General features: G+C 39.2%; 5 protein-coding genes across 7 annotated transcripts; 2 read left to right on the top strand and 3 right to left on the bottom strand.

The window, feature by feature from the left end:
* LOC105156716 lies at window positions 274-773 on the bottom strand. The gene has a single exon (XM_011072937.2). The coding sequence runs from the start codon at window positions 532-534 to the stop codon at window positions 325-327; it is 210 nt and encodes a 69-aa protein (XP_011071239.1). The 5' UTR covers window positions 535-773; the 3' UTR covers window positions 274-324.
* Window positions 1,069-9,169, top strand: LOC105156714 (calmodulin-binding transcription activator 4-like). Of its 2 annotated transcripts, XM_011072936.2 has the most exons (12): window positions 1,069-1,361; window positions 2,154-2,279; window positions 2,435-2,550; window positions 3,079-3,167; window positions 3,470-3,515; window positions 3,907-4,336; window positions 4,405-4,587; window positions 4,675-4,895; window positions 5,220-5,896; window positions 7,177-7,765; window positions 8,365-8,655; window positions 8,735-9,169. In XM_011072936.2, the coding sequence occupies exons 1-12, from the start codon at window positions 1,349-1,351 to the stop codon at window positions 8,840-8,842; spliced, it is 2,889 nt and encodes a 962-aa protein (XP_011071238.1). In that variant the 5' UTR covers window positions 1,069-1,348; the 3' UTR covers window positions 8,843-9,169. The 2 variants fall into 2 exon arrangements, with proteins under 2 accessions (XP_011071238.1, XP_020554514.1); XM_020698855.1 differs by lacking the exons at window positions 1,069-1,361; window positions 2,154-2,279; window positions 2,435-2,550 and adding an exon at window positions 3,597-3,679 and having other exon boundaries at window positions 3,077-3,167.
* On the top strand, window positions 9,275-10,638 carry LOC105156713. Its single transcript, XM_011072935.2, has 2 exons — window positions 9,275-9,732; window positions 9,844-10,638. Exons 1-2 carry the CDS (start codon window positions 9,463-9,465, stop codon window positions 10,294-10,296), a joined length of 723 nt encoding a protein of 240 aa, XP_011071237.1. The 5' UTR covers window positions 9,275-9,462; the 3' UTR covers window positions 10,297-10,638.
* LOC105156712 (nuclear transport factor 2-like) lies at window positions 10,593-11,783 on the bottom strand. The gene is made up of 2 exons (XM_011072934.2): window positions 11,326-11,783; window positions 10,593-10,845 (listed from the first exon to the last, which is right to left on the bottom strand). Exons 1-2 carry the CDS (start codon window positions 11,620-11,622, stop codon window positions 10,771-10,773), a joined length of 372 nt encoding a protein of 123 aa, XP_011071236.1. The 5' UTR covers window positions 11,623-11,783; the 3' UTR covers window positions 10,593-10,770.
* Window positions 12,213-18,735, bottom strand: LOC105156711 (histidine kinase 3). 2 transcript variants are annotated; one of them, XM_011072933.2, is made up of 12 exons: window positions 17,896-18,735; window positions 17,344-17,793; window positions 16,656-16,937; window positions 16,215-16,384; window positions 15,877-16,089; window positions 15,470-15,656; window positions 15,320-15,371; window positions 14,984-15,213; window positions 14,773-14,871; window positions 13,284-14,401; window positions 12,756-13,110; window positions 12,213-12,669 (listed from the first exon to the last, which is right to left on the bottom strand). In XM_011072933.2, the coding sequence occupies exons 2-11, from the start codon at window positions 17,713-17,715 to the stop codon at window positions 12,846-12,848; spliced, it is 2,988 nt and encodes a 995-aa protein (XP_011071235.1). In that variant the 5' UTR covers window positions 17,716-17,793; window positions 17,896-18,735; the 3' UTR covers window positions 12,213-12,669; window positions 12,756-12,845. The 2 variants fall into 2 exon arrangements, with proteins under 2 accessions (XP_011071235.1, XP_011071233.1); XM_011072931.2 differs by having other exon boundaries at window positions 17,344-18,735.

Below are 19,115 nucleotides of genomic sequence, written 5' to 3'. Positions count from 1 at the left end.
CTTGTTGAATTAGATTTAGCATTAGTTTTTCTTTTGTGGAACAGATGAATTAATTAAGAATTAACAATGAGCAATGAATAGTCTAAGGAATATATATATATATATATATATATATATTGTAATTATAAATGGATTGATGGCCTTTCAATGAAGAAGAAAATATATAAATCATACATGGTCTTAAAATAATTAATTAAATCAGACGTTAGGTGATCATGATAGGGTATTGTATGATCATAGTGAGTGCAGTACGTACGTAGCGCAGTAGAAGAAACAAATAATATTCCATGATTGATTACGTAATTAAGGAAAAGACTGTAAGATTCAGCCAAGGTACAAATGAACTCTAATTGCTATCATGAAAACACAAATGAGAGCAAAGAAAAACAAAGCATGAACCATGACGGCAGCCCCACTGGTGTGGAAATTCCCGAATTCCACCCAACGGCGGTGCCCCGGCAGCTGGAAAAGCAAAGCAGTCCTGAGCAATACGAAGAGTAAGACACTCACAAACACGGGGCCCCAATCCGACATGATCGTAAATATGTTGAAATGAATTAATATTATGCGGGGATGATGAAGAGGGGGATTATATAAGTAGGAGGAAGGTAGTTGTGGGATTGATGAAATTAAAAAGAGATATGGAGAGTGGGGCGGGAGGGAGGGGATCAAGTTACTTAGATGCTCGCCTCTTTACATTACACAAACATATATGAAAGCACGTGAAGGTGAAGGGGTAATGATGAATTGTTCCTCTCCACCCACTCTTTCATCTTCTTCTATAATTAATAATTAATTAAGATTGGGTGCATGGGCGGTAGAGCCTGGATCTAAATCCAGTAATTAATACATCTTCAATTCTATTTATAATTTTCATTTTATGGTTTAATTATCTTAAAACTTAAAAGATTTATAATATTTTCTTTTGCTTTGGCTTTTGTATCCTTGATTTATTTATTTATAAGAATTAAAAAAGAAGATTGGAGGACGTACATTAAAGTTATTTCAAAGTGAGATGAGATTGTTGTTGTAATGTAATTAGAAAGCATAATTGACCACAAATTAGTTTTGAGTATGAACCAAATGAATAGGGGTTGAGGTTGAGTGTGAGTCAACGCTATACCTCTGCTATGCCTATTTCACTTTTGAGTTTTGATCACTGCACCTGCTGTGCCTATGTGTGTGCTGTCTACTCTTCTCTACTCTGCTCTGCTCTGCTCGTCCTCAGATCCATCCATCTTCTCCTCCCTACCCATCATCACTCACGCTGCTGCTTAACTACTGTTTTCCCTACCACCATTCTTTCGCTCTCGAGTTTTCCTGCTCACTGCTCCGCCCCTGCGCTCCCATGATGCAATCAGGTTCACATCATTTCTTCCTCTTTATTTTTATTTTTTTTTTAAATTTCCCAAACTAGCTCTTACTTCTACCATTTTCATTTCTTAAATCATATTTATGAGTTTAATTTCCTAATTAATCATGCGAGGTTCCCTGCATTTACCGATGAATAATAATCTCAAAAGTTTTAAGCTTCCCCTGAGGTCTACTCAATCTTAATAGGTAGCTTGTTTGTTTGAATGAGGTAATACAGCTCCGGCTGCTTGTTGTTTTGAATGAGGTAATCCAGCTCAGGGCTGCTTTTTGTTTTGATTGAGGTAATACAGCTCAGCGCTGCTGTTTGCCTCGCTTTCAGATTTAATGGTGTTAAGATTCCCTGGAAAAACACAAGACTTTGTTACAGCTGGATAGTTAGGATATGTTTTGTGCTTCGTCATACATTCTTTTACCTTTTGAATTTACCGTGTTTAGTATAGAAAAATAAAATGAAAGATTATACTTATTAGAAACTGGTTTTCATCTCATTTTTTCCTTCTAGCAAAAGAAGAAGCATCAATTTGTGTAGCATAAAAGTGTTCAGGGCAGTTGGTTATCATGAAAACAATGAAATTACCTTAGAAAGATTAGCTAGGATGTTGGTTCATCATATATGTCCAATTATTTTCTTGGCAGTTTCCTCTAAAACAAAACAATAGAAATTGATTTCTCTCACAAGTTTCCTCAATCGAATCTAAGATCCAAAACAATGCCTTAATTATTCCATGATGTTGTCTTCACTCATCCAACTGCTTCTGTTATATGCAAATTTTCTTCAGGATATGATATCAATCATCTTGTTCGGGAAGCTCAAACTCGGTGGCTCAAGCCAGTTGAAGTGTTTCTCATCTTACAGAATTATGAGGAGCACCAGCTCACCCACCAAATCCCTCAAAAACCACCTAGTAATGTTGATATTAGCTTCTTCTCTTTCTTTTATTGAGTGCTTCATATGATCTGTGTTCAAGGATTTGACATATATCGGACCAGGGAGGAACCCCCCTGTATGGTCCCAATGGTCATCGGTTATCTTCCATCTCAGCAAACCATTGCTTAACAGGTGGATCTTTGTATCTGTTCAACAAGCAAGTACTAAGATTTTTTCGCAAAGATGGTCATAGGTGGCGTAGAAGGAGGGATCAGAGAACTATTGCTGAAGCACATGAACGGCTTAAGGTTGTTGGTGATATTCTGATTGTTGGGTTCACTTAACTTATTGCATTTGTTTTCTGTTTCTTGTTCTTGTTCTTATTCTTAATCTTCCTTCGAACTTCTTCCATCACCATTCTGTGAAAGGCCTCCTCATCTCTATTTGTTGATGTTGGTAAGAATTTATCTGGAAATCTAATTTATCAAAGCATAACCTCTGGATTTGGTATTTCTGGTGCGTAATATATGCACATTAAATGTTCAAAAATACCATCACTAGTCTGCACCAGCTCGATTTGGTTCACAACAATCATGCATTGATTTAAAAGTGTTAATGTACTTTTACTGTTATGTAATCCATAGAACAATCATCTAAAGAGGAACCAACCTACAAGGTCTTTTTGGCTGTTGAATGAAGAACAGCATCTCAAGTTTGATGTTTAACATGTCATCTTCCCGTATTCATTATGCAAGCAGACATGGTTAACCATGGAATTTACTGGATGGGATGCTAGTTTATGTGAAACTTTTTCCTGACATTCTTCTTATTACTAGGTTGGGAATGTAGAAGCCCTAAACTGTTATTATGCCCATGGGGAGGAGAATTCTAACTTTCAAAGGCGCAGCTATTGGATGTTGGATCCGTAAGTTTGTAGATTTAGTTGATATCGGTATTTGCCTTAGCTCTTGGTTGAGCAGTAACTCAAATATATGTTACAGTGTAGCATTGAAGTTTACATGGTTTTGTATATCTTTAAATTTAAAACTGCTTAAAAATAGAAGATAATAACTTATGGATACAGCTGTATATAAGCGTCCAGTTCTGACTTATTTCAAGATAGACTATTGGCTTGAAGTTAATTTTAAATTTTTAACTATTATTTTACCTGTTTCAATCACTCTCCCCTCTTCCTTTATCTTCTAAATAAATTTTTTGTTGTACCAGGAAATACGAGCACATCGTTCTTGTTCACTACAGAGATATTGGCGCAGTAAGTATTCTTGAGTTCAATTTGGGCAAAGCAGATATATTTTAACTACAGTTATAATAATGTTGTCCTTCTATCATTCAGATCACAATCACTTTGACTGCCCATTTGCATATGTTTTCTCGTTCATTATTCTGCTGATCAGATATTGAAGGCTCTGACTAGAGGTAGCACTGACTTCCTGGATGGAACAAAAGTCTTGTCATTCATGTTGAAGTTCTTACCTTAATATCTCTTAGACAAAGGTTTTCTGTTTCACCAACTTGTGGTCCAAGCTAAATTTCATTGCAATCAGTATATGCAAACGAATCAATCCTTTATATATAGGCTTTGTCTGTTTGTATAGTATTCCATGACTTCATGAGCTTTCCTGCAATTTAATCGTGTATTACAGGGAAAGCAGAATGCTGGATCAACGTCTCAGTTTTCAACATTTTGTTCATCTGCCGTCAATCCTAGTCATAACTCTTTACCAACACAACAACCAGACTCTTCTTTTGACATTGGTGAATCTTATGAATTGAATCATAATCAATCAAGTCCCAGCTCCGTGGAGATTAGCTCTAGTCAAATGAAGGATCCTGTGCCAAATCATTTCGATATTATAGAGAGAACTGATGAGGTCAGTAGTTCATCAGTGCCGGATTTAAGTCGGGCATTGCGAAGAATTGAACAGCAACTGAGTTTAAATGATGAGGAGGTGGAAGAAATGAAGACGTTCTATGTCGAGAATGAGGATTCAAATGATTTAGAAGACGTGCTATGTGATTATGAATTATCTGGTCAGACACCAAATGTTCCAGATCTTCTTCCAGAACAATCAGGTATACCATTAATGAGCTCCTTTTTTTTTTTTCCCTGTTTTCATGTCAAATACTTGATGTGTTAACAGAATTAGGAGCGAAACCAAAAGCGGCATGGGGGGTGCTCATGGGGCATGACTTTAAAGGTGACGGAGTTCAACAACGTCATCAACTCCCAGCAGTAGAAGTTGACATTTGGAATGAGGTGCTATACAGCTCCCAGAAGTTGCCAAATCTTGAGTTGCAAACAAAACTTGGGGCAGAGTATGCTAGTAAGATTTCTTATTAGCTATTTTTCATTTATAACTTTTCGAATCTTTGATTTGACAAGAACTCTGATAACCATCTTACTCTGGCAGTTCTTTCAAGTCTACAACATGTAGATTCTCAGAAATACCATGCATATTCTTCTGTACCACATGCGTATGGGACCACTCAACACTACTATTCATCATTATTTGACCAAGATGGTTCGGGAACTTCTCTTGAAAGTAACATAAGTTTGACCTGTGCCCAAAAGCAGAAGTTCACTATCCGTGAGATATCTCCAGATTGGTGTTATTCATCCGAGGGTGCAAAGGTATATGTCATAAAATTTAGTAGCAGATATTTCATAATTTTATATGTTGATCGTCCCTGCCTGGGATTTAAAATCTTGGGTTTTCTTGGCAAATTCTTGGCTGAGATTAGCGAGGATTTGATTATGCTTATCCTGTGGACCTGTATAGATACAATTGTCATGATTTATGTCCTTTTGCTCGGAGTAGACAATAGAAAAGTACGTTGTTTTGCTTATGTTAGCACAACCAAATATTAACAAATTCATTGTTAAATTTGTTCGAGTTTCTTTAGTTTCATATTGACTTCCAAATGTAGAAATTCAAGGTTTGAATTCAACTTGCAGATCATCATTATTGGGTCTTTCCTCTCTGATCCATCAGAGTGTGCATGGGCTTGTATGATTGGTGACTCTGAAGTTCCAGTTCAGATTATTCAGGAAGGTGTCCTCTGCTGCCATTCTCCACCTCACTTTCAGGGAAAAGTCAATATTTGCATCACTTCTGGGAATCAGGAATCTTGTAGTGAAGTTAGGGAGTTTGAATATCGTGCTAAGCCTAATGTTTGTACACACAGTAATCTACCTAAAACAGAGGTTAATAAGAGTTCCGAGGAACTCTTGTTGCTTGTCAGATTTGTGCAAATGCTACTATCTGATCTCCTGCCAAAAGGAGATGTCTCTAGATCAAGAATTAATTTGTTGGGGAAATCAAGGATGTCTGAGGACTCATGGAGCCAAATCATTGATTCACTTTTAGTTGGCACTTCAACATCATCAAGCACTCTTGATTGGCTTCTCCAAGAACTTCTGAAGGACAAGTTGGAAGTGTGGCTTTCATGCAAATTACAGAAGAACAACCTCAGAGGCTGCTCTTTATCAAAGAAAGAACAAGGTATCATACACATGGCCGCTGGATTGGGGTTGGAATGGGCGTTGAAACCAGTTCTGAATTCTGGAGTAAGCATTAATTTCCGCGACATTAATGGGTGGACTGCACTTCACTGGGCCGCACGATTTGGGAGGTATATTTATTTTTGTTTTCCAGAAACTTCCTTCGGACATTTCATTTCCATGTGGTATCTTGCAGTATGATGTTTGGCATCTTCTAGTTTGAAGATGTTATCAACTAAATTTATTTGCTATCTTGAGCAATTGATTGTTCTACGCCATTAATCTCCTTCAACAGAAAGCCGTGGTATCACGAACAGGCTAATCAATGTGTGCAATTCTATCCCATTGCATTAACATGTTACCATAGAATATAACAGTGATCAGCTTGTCTACTTCTTCATTTTTCACTTTTCTATGAGTTTGTGGGCTGCACAAAAGCAATAAGATTGGGGAATTTGGTCAACAACCTTGCAATGGCCAATTTCACTGAGTCGGTAAAAAAAGCGCCTAAGGAAGACCCAGATGGAATAGACATTGTAACTAGATGGCTAATCAATCTCCGAAAGAAGCTGATATGATTGTACTCGGTTGAAATATAGGGGGAAATAACATTCCTTGTCTCCAACCTGAAGTTCTGAATTTTGCAAACTTCTTAGTCAACTTCTTTCCTATTACAAGTGGTACTGGACTACTACAGGAAAACAAATGAATAATTATACTTTTTAACATATTACATGAAGTTGCTTGGCGCAGCCCCTAGAAGGCTCCACAGTGCTATACATAACAGTGACATTGATCTATAGCGGCAAACCCTGCTAGTGCTTTCTTTCTAATTCCTGGAAGCATGTTTCTTTTGTTGTATTGGGCGAGCTTAATTCTGTAGAAGTGTTTTTTAGTCATTAGCTACACATTGATGGTCTAGGAAGAGAATGAGGGGAGGGTGTTTAGCTGTGGGCATTCCATGATTGTGTTTTATCCAAAACCCTCCCGTTGGAAAAGGTAAAATGAAATCTAGTCGCAGCTTCTAATTACTTCAAGCCTCTTTTAGTACTTGCATCCAAGTCCAGTTAAACTGTTATTTTATAGTTTTGCAAAACAACAATAAAATTTGAAGCGGACTCGTGTGAAATCACAAAGATTACATTTTTTTGTTCTTTTCTTGAATTTCTGAGAATCATGGACCTGAAGAAACATATAGCAGAAACTGATGGACATTCAGCAGAGTTGTTGATATTGCCCTGATCAACCAGCTTTATAACACCATCTTTATCTTCAATTTCTTCCCTGAGTTCCCAAACAGTGGACCCAATATCTGCAGCTCCCTGTTAGTATCACCATAGGTAAAGCCGTTCACTGATAAACTCATGTATTTTGCCAGAACATATCAACTTCAAATGCTATTTTGTGACAGGGAAAAGATGGTTGCTGCTCTGATAGCATCGGGTGCATCAGCTGGAGCAGTTACAGATCCCAATTCACAGGACCCTACTGGTAAGACAGCAGCAGCAATTGCTGCTACCTGGGGCCATATGGGACTTGCTGGTTATCTTTCAGAAGTTGCGCTAACTAGTCACCTGTCATCCCTCACACTGGAGGAAAGTGAACTATCTAAAGGATCTGCTGCCGTCGAAGCAGAAAGAACAGTGAATAGTTTATCAAAGGAAAGCTCCTCTTCCAATGAGGATCAGGTTTTTCTTAAGCATACACTGGCTGCGGTTCGGAATTCTGCTCAGGCTGCTGCACGTATACAGTCTGCCTTTCGTGCTCATTCATTTCGGAAGAGGCAGCAGAGAGAAGCTGCAGTTGCCATTGGTGATGCTGTTAGAGATGAATACTGCATATTAGCACACAACATTCGGAGGATTTCAGAGGCTTCAAAGTTGGCGTTCCGCAATGTACGTGACTATAACTCAGCTGCTTTATCTATTCAGAAGAAATATAGAGGCTGGAAAGGTAGGAAGGACTTCCTTGCATTCCGCCAGAAAGTTGTAAAGATACAGGTATGTCATTCTGCCTTGTGATCAAGAGAAAACTTGATGGCTATAATGCCACTGATTAACTGGCGCATTTTCTGACCTAGCCTTGTTGTTTTCTCATAAAAAGCGTCTTCTCTATGTCTACCGTCTTATAAGGACATTAATAAGCAGAATAACCAATATGTTTGGACGCAAGGATAAGATTTTAGACAAAAAACTAAGGAGTCAGATGATTTTCCAGGTAAAGAAATCTAAATGTGAGAGATCACAAACCAGAAATCTATTAGGTAAACCAAAGGAGAAAAAAGGCTCTTATCAAGTAATCTAGAAAACTCTGATAAAATCGGTGGATGGATGTGCATTTCTTTTGTACGACCTATGTCTTATGTAACTGATGAAAAAGAAAATGCACCTTAAATCATGCTATCTATTTGCCGCTGGTACATTGCTTTCCTGAAATAAGGTGTGTTTTTCTAACACGAGCATGGACAGCAACATGAACCTTGCTTTAGACTGATTTAAACTTTAAGTCTGGGTTTCTTTTTTAATTGGATTTAAATACTAAAGTTGAACAAACCAGTTAAGGCAGAAGATGAGACTCATATCTTGTTCTCGTCATTCAGGCTCATGTGAGGGGCTATCAGGTGAGGAAGAATAGTAAGGTTTGCTGGGCAGTTGGCATACTGGACAAGGTTATACTAAGGTGGCGCAGACGAGGAGTTGGTTTGCGAGGATTTCGACATGACTCAGAATCTATCGATGAAAGTGAGGACGAAGACATCCTTAAGGTGTTCAGGAAGCAGAAAGTGGATGCAGCTATTGATGAAGCTGTCTCTAGGGTGCTGTCTATGGTTGAATCTCCTGATGCACGTCAGCAATATCATCGCATTCTTGAAAAGTATCGTCAAGCCAAGGTAATCAAAGCTTCATAGTGACGGAAATCTCATGCCTATAGCTTCGTAATCTGTTCCTACTGATGTATAATTCTGGCAGGCTGAGCTTGAAAGTGCGGAGTCAGACACAGCATCCTCTTCTGCTCCTCACATTTCATCATATCAGGGCGTACTTTCCCATATGGAAAATGATGAGATTACCAGTTAACGTAGTTGCAGTTGCTGGTCATTCAAAAGTTTGCTTCCTTCTGTAATTGCTTTGTTCCAGCTAGAGGGATGTAGTGATTATGTATTTTTCGCTGGTGGATGTCATGCTAAAATTCATGGCTAAGCCCAAGGCAGTTTCGGGTATAAAAACTGAGAGTGTGAAGGAAATCATACGCATACGATACGGCATACATTGACGTTGCCCAAAGTCTTCTACTCGACCTGTCGTTCTTGCTCCTTTGCACCTTTTTAATTAGCACACACAAACTGTATTATTGGAACTTTATTTTAATTGGAGAAATCAATATGGAGAATTAGGATATTGATATGGGCCGTGTCAGTGTCAGTGTGTTTATTTGATTATTATATCCTAAAGCAAATGTCAGTGAAACTGCAAAAACGGCGATGTCAAGAAAGAGACCGACCCTCCAAGAATCTACGGCCAATATCAATCCGTTGAGCTAATCGCAAGAGGCGTCCGCGATCAGCTCTCCGAATTTAAAGGATTACAATAAATACTTGCAACCATTGGGAAGACCACAAACAGTCCCTTGAAAATCAAGAGGCATAAATCTAAAATTATGAGTATGACGTGTCAACAGCTCCATCTCTCAGGAGTGCATGATGTGGGCTTCTGAATTGGATACCGCCCTCTCGTGTTTATTGATAGAAGCAGCTATAGAGAGAGAGAGGAGAGAGAGAGAGATGGAATCAGACAAAAAGTTGGAGTTAATACAGAAAGCAATAAGAAAATTGATGGAGGAGGAAGAAATTAAAGCCGACATGGAGGCATCGTTATCCAAAGAAAGCTTGGTGGGTGTACATGATAACGAAAAAACCGGCGGCCGTGGCCACCACCAGCGACAGCTCCTCTCCAGACTTCTGTCTGAGGTACCGTATCATTCATATCAATAGACTAAATAACAGTTGGTTAGGTTGTTCCGTTCTTTTTGAACTTTGATACAAGTAAACTGGAATTTCTACGTTTTTGCATATTACCAGTTAGAGTCATTAGAAGAAGAGAAAAATGTTACTGAAGAATCCAAACCAGAGGCTAACGTAGAAGATAAATTATGTTCGGCGATTGATGAATCAAATGGAGTTGGCAACGAAGAGATAGTGAAAGAGCTGAAGGAGGTAAAGAAGCAGAATCTCATGACTCACTGCCTCCTCACTGTCATGATTGTACTGACCATAGCCTGGCAACTGTCTGAGGTGTCTCTCATTTTGAAAATAAAAGATGGATTGAGCAACCCCCTCAGATCCGTTGGTGGAATCATTGGAGGATTTTTCAAAGGCCGCCGTAGTGTTAATGTTGTTCAAGATGTTATCAAACAGGCATCTGAGATGCAAAAACAGGTTACTGAACCTACCTATCTCCCCGGCCTCAAAATTCCAGATCTTCCCCACTTGGAATTGCCGGGTTTTGATACGAGCGACGACGAGGAGCAGTAGCCGTCTAGAATTTTATACCGTATTTGCTTGTTAATCTGGCTATCATTTTACAACTGATGGAAGAAGGCTAAAGAAGTGCGGATGTAACTCACACCAAGAATTGTACATGATTGTCATATTCGTACCACACCATATGAATCATCGAGGAGCTGAGGAATCACATCAACTAGCTCTAAAAATCTGTAATTCTTATCCGCTCAACTCCAGACTGCAGGGCGTCAGTCCAGAAATGTTTGGCAATGGCATAATTAATTAAAAGCTTAAACCAACATATAAAACAAGGCAGGCCATGAACATTAAATTCACTCATCATGACGTAGATGTTAATAAATAAAGCACAAGCGAAAGAGAGACAAACAAATGTGTCCAATGGCAAAGCAATCTTTGGTATTCATATCTAAGGAATTGTCTTAAACGTACACCAAAAACAAACATTTGGAACAACAGCAACACCACCTTGGAGCAATACATTCTTCATGCATAGTTGAGCCGGAAGATGTCGTTCAACACGTAAAAGCTGCCCTGAGGCGTTGGCATTAGATGGAACATCTGTAAACAATCAATAGACGCCATCAGTAATTCAATGCCAACAACAAACGAACAAACAAACTAATCATAAGAAACTGCAACAATTTAGATACTCATGGGAGATTTAACATGAATTACTCGTACCATATAGATGCAACAGTTAAGAAGTCTCAATCAACCGAACAACAAAAAGTGTTTTGTGAATATGGCTATTCCCGTTCACTGTGATAAGCATTTACTCGTACATCCCAAGTCAAACAACAAACATCAAGATCCGGAAATACTTTCACAGAACCATTGAGTTTTGAGAAGAATTTGCACGGATGCTAAAAACAAACATCTAATCCCGTCACTTGGAACTTATACAATCTTCTCCCCACGTTTAGGACAGATTCATTCGAAAATTTTGTTTCATGTGGATATTTTCTGTAAACCAACTATATAGACACAAAAGTAAAAAAAGCTCAATCACAGTTGAAAAGCAACAATAACAAGGCTTGCCTGGCTAAACTTGAGGGGATGCTGCTCGCCAGCAAGCTGAAGATTACCAGAAACAAAGACAAGCATTCCGCCAGCAGGACCGGAGGGCTGGCAATCGACGGTGGTGATGGCATGCTGGCACTGCTGAAACGGCAAACTGGTGAGCTTTGCAGAAATACTTTGGGATCCCTGGATTTTGAGGCCCTCGAATGAGAGCATAGATGAATCCTGGTAGAGGTTGGCAAGGCCCGGACGGTTGGTGTCGAAAGTGGAATAGTAATGCTCAACGAAGGCCTTGGCGACCGCGTCTGGATCCATTGCCGCCGAGGCGACAGTAGTGAGGGAGGGTAGGGGGCGGAGGCGGTGTTGCTTGGTTGGGGCGGTGCAAGGGAAAGAAGGGAAGCAGGGCGGGTCTTAAGACTTAAGAAATGGTGGGGGAGGTGTCACAGCAGACGGTGGCGTCTTTTCAACGCATAGTCGTTCTTCTTTCATTTCTCTTATATTATTTATATTTTATTGTCATAGCAATGAGGTGGATTTTTGTATTAATTAAGGAAGAAGTGGTTAGAATAATCAATTTCAATGTAGATTTAATAAATAAATTAAATTGAGAGTAAAATAATATTTAGCAATGCAGCGTATAATGAGGGGGTTGTAACTTGTATCAGCAGTAGTAGTAGCAGGGCATGAGAATTGAGATGAATGGGACTCCCACTCTTTGTTATATGTGAACAAAATACAGAGTATCCCTTTGAATTGAATGCTGCAATAAGCCTTAGTTTGGCTGTAGCATTGTGTTGGTAAAAGAAGGAAGGCAGGCAGGCAGGCAGTTGTTCAAGAATCAAGATTCATTTCATTACACAATCAACATAACATCTCCCACCCCCACAACACATCCAAACACTAAATTGGAATAATAATAATAATAATGAGCAGCAGTTGCAGTACCACCCTCATCAACTTTTTTTTATTCAACCTCCAAAACATATATGTATATATATATATATATACTATCATACATTTTCTACATGCTACATTGGTTTTCCATTGTGTGCATCATCATGTAATATTCTAATCTAATCTAATCTAATTCCTATCATACGTACAAATCAAACTCCAACCCGCCCCCGCCTATGACTTCGCTGCTAAATATCGTCTCTCCATCTCTTGCTTCAAGTAATGAAGCTTGTCTTCACTTCAAACAGGGTCCAATCGAATCCAATCTAAACTACACCTGACTGCACACTCTCCCGAGAAAAAACAGACTTAATGCTACACCAATCTTGTACAGTGTCCACAAAGAATCTTCTCAACTTTATATATACATCATTCTCCTTTCCACTGAAGAAGAAGTAAAACACTTTCCTGCATAATTTCACCCACATCAATCATGCTATGCAAAAAGCGTTGTGGCACGTGTCAAGAGATTATCATGTTAGCAGGATACTCACAATTTGGAAATATCCACAACCCATTTAAAGACTCTGTGGTGTGGTGCATCAAAGAACAGGCCTTTTCCTGGCATCAACCACAATGTTCTTCTACTGATTCTCATCTGACACTGTTTGAAAGAAACGTGAAACCTCCCGATAAAGTTGCTCAGCTTCAAATGGTTTCGACACATAACCATCCATCCCGCATTTCGAGCATTCTTCATTTGTTGCCTGGATCACGTCAGCAGTCATGGCCAAAATAGGCACATGCCAGTTTGACACATTTCCATAAGTTTCCGCAGAGAGTTCCCCACCCTGGATACCGTTATTGATGCTGGCTTCAATGTCCCTAATTCTCCTTGTAGCTTCAAACCTGCACAATCTCCTACTGTCATAAAACAGTAACCACAAATGCAATAATATAACAAGAGCAGTGCATCCTAAAAAGCTATCCGTAATAAGATATGATGTAGCTAGAAGCTGCTTTAACATGCAAGGCCGGACCCTCAAGTTTGAAAGAAAATCAATCAGCCAGATATGTGTTACCCGTCCATTTCTGGCATCTGAATATCCATGAAACAAGCATCAAAAGGATGTGGTGGAGTTAGCAAGGAGATGGCGTCTTTCCCCCTGTCGGCATGGACCACATCAGCACCATACTTTTTCAGAGCACCAGCAGCCACCCTGAGGTTCACGGGATTGTCATCTACGACTAAAATTTTTCTACCATGAATAAGATTGCTGAGGGACAATGAAGTATGAATCTCTCCGTTGCGATAGTTTCCTCGGCTCCCAACACCCATGGCACGCTGTAGGGATGCAGCAAGCATACTTGCTCTCAGTGGTTTCATGACAACAAACGGAGTTGGAACATCAGGAGCTGAAAAACCAGACCGGACAGCACTTGTAGAATTGGATAGAAGCAACGTTTTAATAGAGACCCTGTAATCCGTTCTTAAATTGTTCAACAATAGAACGGACATGCCTAGATCCTTTTCCCAGATTTCTTCTTCAATAAAAACCATGTTTATAGGTGCATTTCTGGGGACTAAGCTAGAGACACCAAAGCTCAAATCAGGAACCACTTCAACGTGGATTCCAAGTCTCTGGATGTGATATTTGGAGACCTTAGCACGGGCAGGTCTGGGGTCCACAAGCAGAGCTCTCATTCCCTGGAATTCGGAAGAAACAGAGTTGGATTGATCATTGACTTGCTGACTAATCTGGTCGTTGAAATTGGAGCAGCCATTAGTGAAAACAGCAGTGAAACTGAAGGTAGATCCAATCTGTGGCAAACTTGCCACCCCGATTTCACCTTTCATGAGGTGGACCAAGCACTTGCTAATGCTTAAACCAATACCAGTGCCACCATGAGTTCGGGTGATGGAGGGGCCGACTTGCATGAAGGGGTTGAAAACACGGGATTGAGCTTCTAGTGGGATGCCTTGACCTGTGTCCTCAACTGATACAATTATATTGATTTGGTCAGCTGAGGACGACACTGAAGAAGGGGTGGATGCCTCTTGATTGAAAGTTCTAAATCCGGCCCAGCTTCGCCTTCTATCAACTACAGGCAACCCACTTAAAGAGCTAGTTGGGTCTTCCAGTTCCACCACTTCTTCAACGAGATGAACAGTCACGAATATGTGTCCTTTATCTGTGAACTGCAGATAGAAATATAGCCAGTAAACATTAAAGTTCAGCAAAAGAAGCAAAAACATAAAATTCTTTTCTTATATATACCGTGTCAAACATGAAATAGCTTTAACTATAAATCACATAAGAACATTGAATCAAATATTTAATTTAGGCATAGGAGTCGATTGGCTCTTCTGCTACCATATTCGCCTGCAGAACTGTTTCCAGACTATCCATGCCCATGCTAATAAGTTGCACTATGTTTCAAGTGGAGGCAGGATTTTTAGGAAACAACTAGACAAGGTGACTTATTACCTAAAGATAATAAACAAATCAAAATGAAGACGTCCAACCAAAATCTATGGTTCAGATGTATCAAATTCTAGGTAAAACTCACTTTGATTGAGTTGCCCACCAGATTGGTAACAATCTGCCGAAATCTTCCGGGGTCACCAACCAGTGTAGCAGGGACTTTACTAGAGACATAAACTGCCAACTGCTCTTGCAATCGCCCAGAGAAAGCAAATAAAAGATAAACAAGATATAATTTAGGTCACTGACAAAACAGGAAGGAAAAAAGAAACCAGAAGGCAAAACATACAATTTACCTCCACTTTTTTGTCTTGTGATTTTCCAGAAAACAATGATAAAACATCATCAAGAATTGCCCTCAAATCAAAGCTAACAGCTTCGAGCTCAAGTTTACCAGATTCAATCTTCGCTTGGTCCAAAACCTCATTTATGAGCGAAACTAAAGCTTTACCACTCTCCCTCGCAGTTCTGACATAATCTTGTTGAGTTTCATCTAGATCTGTATCCATAAGCATCTGCAGCATTCCTGATAAAATAAATGACAGAGACTATCAGATCACTTTCAAATGTGATGTCATCAACTAGGCATTAGATTACGGAAAATTGAACAAAAATCTAACTTAATCACCCACCAAGAACACCATTCATTGGGGTTCTGATTTCATGGGAAACAGTAGCAAGGAACTGCAGGAGAAAGAAATTCATTAGACGCAGTTGTGACTACGTTTCTACCTAAGACTTTAAAGCACTTTAACCTAAAAAAGCAAAAAACAAACAAGTACCCGCGACTTTGCAACATCAGCAGCCTCAGCACGTTTCTTAAGCTCCATCATCTCGTGATAATCATCCTCAACTTTGGCTATTCGGTTCACCGTAGCATGGAAAATTTGCCCCACTAGCAACGAAATTATAAGGATGCCAACTGACGTAGTTATCGCAATCCATGGCCATGGTGGCTTTTGCTTGAATCTGCATCAATAGGATATCCCCTTAACAGATTTACAACAAGGGGCTGCTACAAACAGCTGGTATAGGCTCATCTTTTGGGGCCAATGAGAAACAAGTATAAACAAAGCAATCCAACTGAACAGAAGTATAAACTTATAAGTTTCAAATTATAACTAATAAGTACTCAGGAACCTGGAAGGTCATGGTAAGAAAGAAAAACTTTGAAAAGAGCTCAAGTTACCGGCAATGCATCTCATGCTTTCTGAATGGATCTCCAAAGTTAAGAGGACTGACATGATGCAGCCCATCAAATGAGTCGTTCGAACCATACATGCTGATAGGGTGGGAGATATTGGTAGTATCATATACATTCACAAGGATAGCTTGTTTGCTAGCAAGCTGTTGAAGCAGTTTCTCTACAAGTGATTCAATATCGAATATACCACCAAGATACCTATTCAAAGAATTAGAAGCAGAGAGAAAAGTTCTTAATCAACCATATATCCATTCAATCTAGACGGGAAGAAAACTCGAACACAGAGCTACCAGGATACATAAATTCGAGGTCAGGCGACATACCCAGCAGTTGCTTGGATCCTTTCAGCAGGGGGTGCATTAGGGGAGAGATCTCTTTTGTAGACAGCAAAAGTAAGTATCACTCCAAGGCGGTTTGTTTTCAGTAACCTGAATGGAGCAGTTAGGACACCTTTTCCTGATTCTCTTGCACGCAATACATTCTCACGATCTTCCTGTTAGCACAAGGATTCAACATTTCCTCCTCCTCATACATCTATCTTGAACTTCAAACATTAGAGTAAATATGTGACATGTAATCACAAGATTCACGGCAATGACCTTATGAAAGTAGACATGATGACGACCAATCATTTAAATTACCCTACTTTCTGCGTCGGCATTATGTGATTTGGTTATGAATAAAACTACTTCTATTTATAAAGCATATCGGTGGAGAAACTAACAAATATCAAACTATAGGGACTCACTGCATAAAAACTTTACCTTTCCTGACAGCACATCAACAGATATTATATGAGCAACAGTATCCTGTGCAAAGATGACGGGGGCATATTCCTCCTGCACGGGGGATGTCTCGAGGTCTGCTGGATCATACTCATCATCGTGAACTGGGGTTTGTTCAACATTATCCATTCTCTTAATAGTCCATCCTTGTTGAATCTCAAATTGCTCTCTTTCGGTGTGGAGCACCCTCACTGCATATGCCACTCCACTTGTAAGAGGTCTCTCAAATGATGTTTTCTCTGTATACCTCGCAAAAGTTCGCTGCAAGTTTTTGTAGGCAAACAATAAGGTAAAAAGGCACTTGCAATTAGAATATGAAGAAAAAATCTGGTTGTAAATGCTACATCAGTCAATCAAATAACAAGAAATTTCACTGAGTTCAAGGAGGTCTATGCATATTCTTGATCTCACAAACCCCTCTCCTCTGATCAAAAATAAATTGGGTACAGTATAAATACGTGAGTACACGAGGACAATGGATACTAACAGCATAATATGAGAGAGTTGATAGCTTAACAGCGTACAAGAAGAACAATACCAACTCCTAATGAACCAAACAATGGAAATTCATCCATAACAGCCATGTGATGAAACAATTAGTTTCAGCAGCCCCCTGTCTCTAACTCCTTTTTAAACATAATTATAGCCAGATAGTGAGATGTTTTACCTGATCAATAGCAGATGGGTTCTTTCCATGGTGGAAGATTGAAATCATCACAGACATTGCCTGGATATGATTCATGCTAACATTAAACTGATCTTGCAACATCCTGGCCCTCTCGTCACACATGCTAGCAAGTGTCTCTTTCCTCTTCTCCACAGCTTGTGAACTCATGTACCAAAAAACCCACAAAGCTGCTATAATCCAAAATACTATCCAGGCTATCAAAACCTTCCTCGACCAGTTTTTCCTCACTTTCCTGGAGCCAATATAGTGGGAATAGTGATGGTGGATCTTACAACCACAATCTGAGATCTGATCCCACAACTTCATCCATATTTGCCCTCCATCACCAAGCAAACCAGCCTTGGTGGTCATGATTCCTCCATTACTCAGCCAATTCAAAGAGATCAGGGATAGAAACCAGCAACACAGCAACAAAAGAAGATGGCCCACCTTCAAGCCAAATCCAATTACATGAAGTAAATTCATCTAACCAAGATAATAACAAGGAACACTTCTCAAACAGTACCAGATTCAGCTATACTCCGTTTTTACCTTCTTATTGGATATTATTACACCGACGCTGCCGTCAAGTCTACAGAAAATGCCTAGCTAGACTTCCACCAACACCAAATCCCATCTATGGTTCTTGGAGAAAGCAAATGAACAAACCACCTAAAAAAATGAGTGAGAATGGTAGGAGAATACGGACAATGATGCTATCTTATCCAGCGAATTGCTTCAAACTTGGAGCTCCAAGACCAAGAACTGAGGAAGATAAGGAATTCTCAAACACCCCCACCAGAGGAAGAATCAAGGAATCACCAAGATACCAACTTTTTTTCAAATACAAAACAGAATTTCGATTTCTATCCTGTTAGCTACCAACCAAAAACTCGGCCGGAGAAATGCTCCAAAACTAACCAAGCAAAGATTCTCCCAATAATAGAAATCAAATCATAAACACCCCCACAAGCATATCTAAAGCAAAAACAATAGCATAACCCCAACAAAGAATCTGCAGCAGAAAAACTTGTCTTGAAGATGGTCAGTTAGCCTTAAATTCTTGAAAATCAAACTAACTCGGAGAAGTGGGATTATGGGTTTTAGAGTTTGACTCTGAAATGAGCCAACTATTGGTATTGTAGACAAGTGAGGTAATAATATGTTTGAAAGATTAATGATTGCTGCAGTAAATAATGTTCCCACTATGAGAAGAAAGAGAGGGAGAGAGAAAGCATCTAGAGGAAAAAAAAAACTATATGGACACTATGCAACAAGAATCTGTGAAAGCAAGATGAAGGGAATATGGTGGTAGAAATGTCTGCTAGCAAAGGGCCATTATCTCTATCCCATTTCATCCATCCATCTATCTCCATCCAAACCCAGAAAGAAAAAGAAGAAATAATAATAATAATGGTGCAAGAAAAGATAAAACTTTCAGACATTATTTTAACATTAATAATTGGAGGAATAAACTATTAGAAAGGATGGGAAATAATAATTTATTGAAGAGGGCAGAAAAGGGTATACTCCCACTCACCAAGAAAAAAAAAAGAAAAAAATCACTGCTTTTGCAACTTTGCTTGGTGTTCACATCCACTGGACAAGTCCCACACGCCAAGAAGTTAACTCTATTCTTCTCTTTTGTATGCATCTGGTGTTCAAAGTCACAACTACCCTTTACAAAATAATAATATTCATAGATGAGAATTCTAGTTGGGTTTTTTTGTTTATTAATTTTGACATTTGCATGGTGATGAAGAAGTTTGATT

This window comes from Sesamum indicum, linkage group LG2 (assembly GCF_000512975.1).
Source record: "Sesamum indicum cultivar Zhongzhi No. 13 linkage group LG2, S_indicum_v1.0, whole genome shotgun sequence".
Taxonomy (NCBI): Eukaryota; Viridiplantae; Streptophyta; class Magnoliopsida; order Lamiales; family Pedaliaceae; genus Sesamum; species Sesamum indicum.
This window is presented reverse-complemented; position numbering and strand designations above follow the sequence as displayed.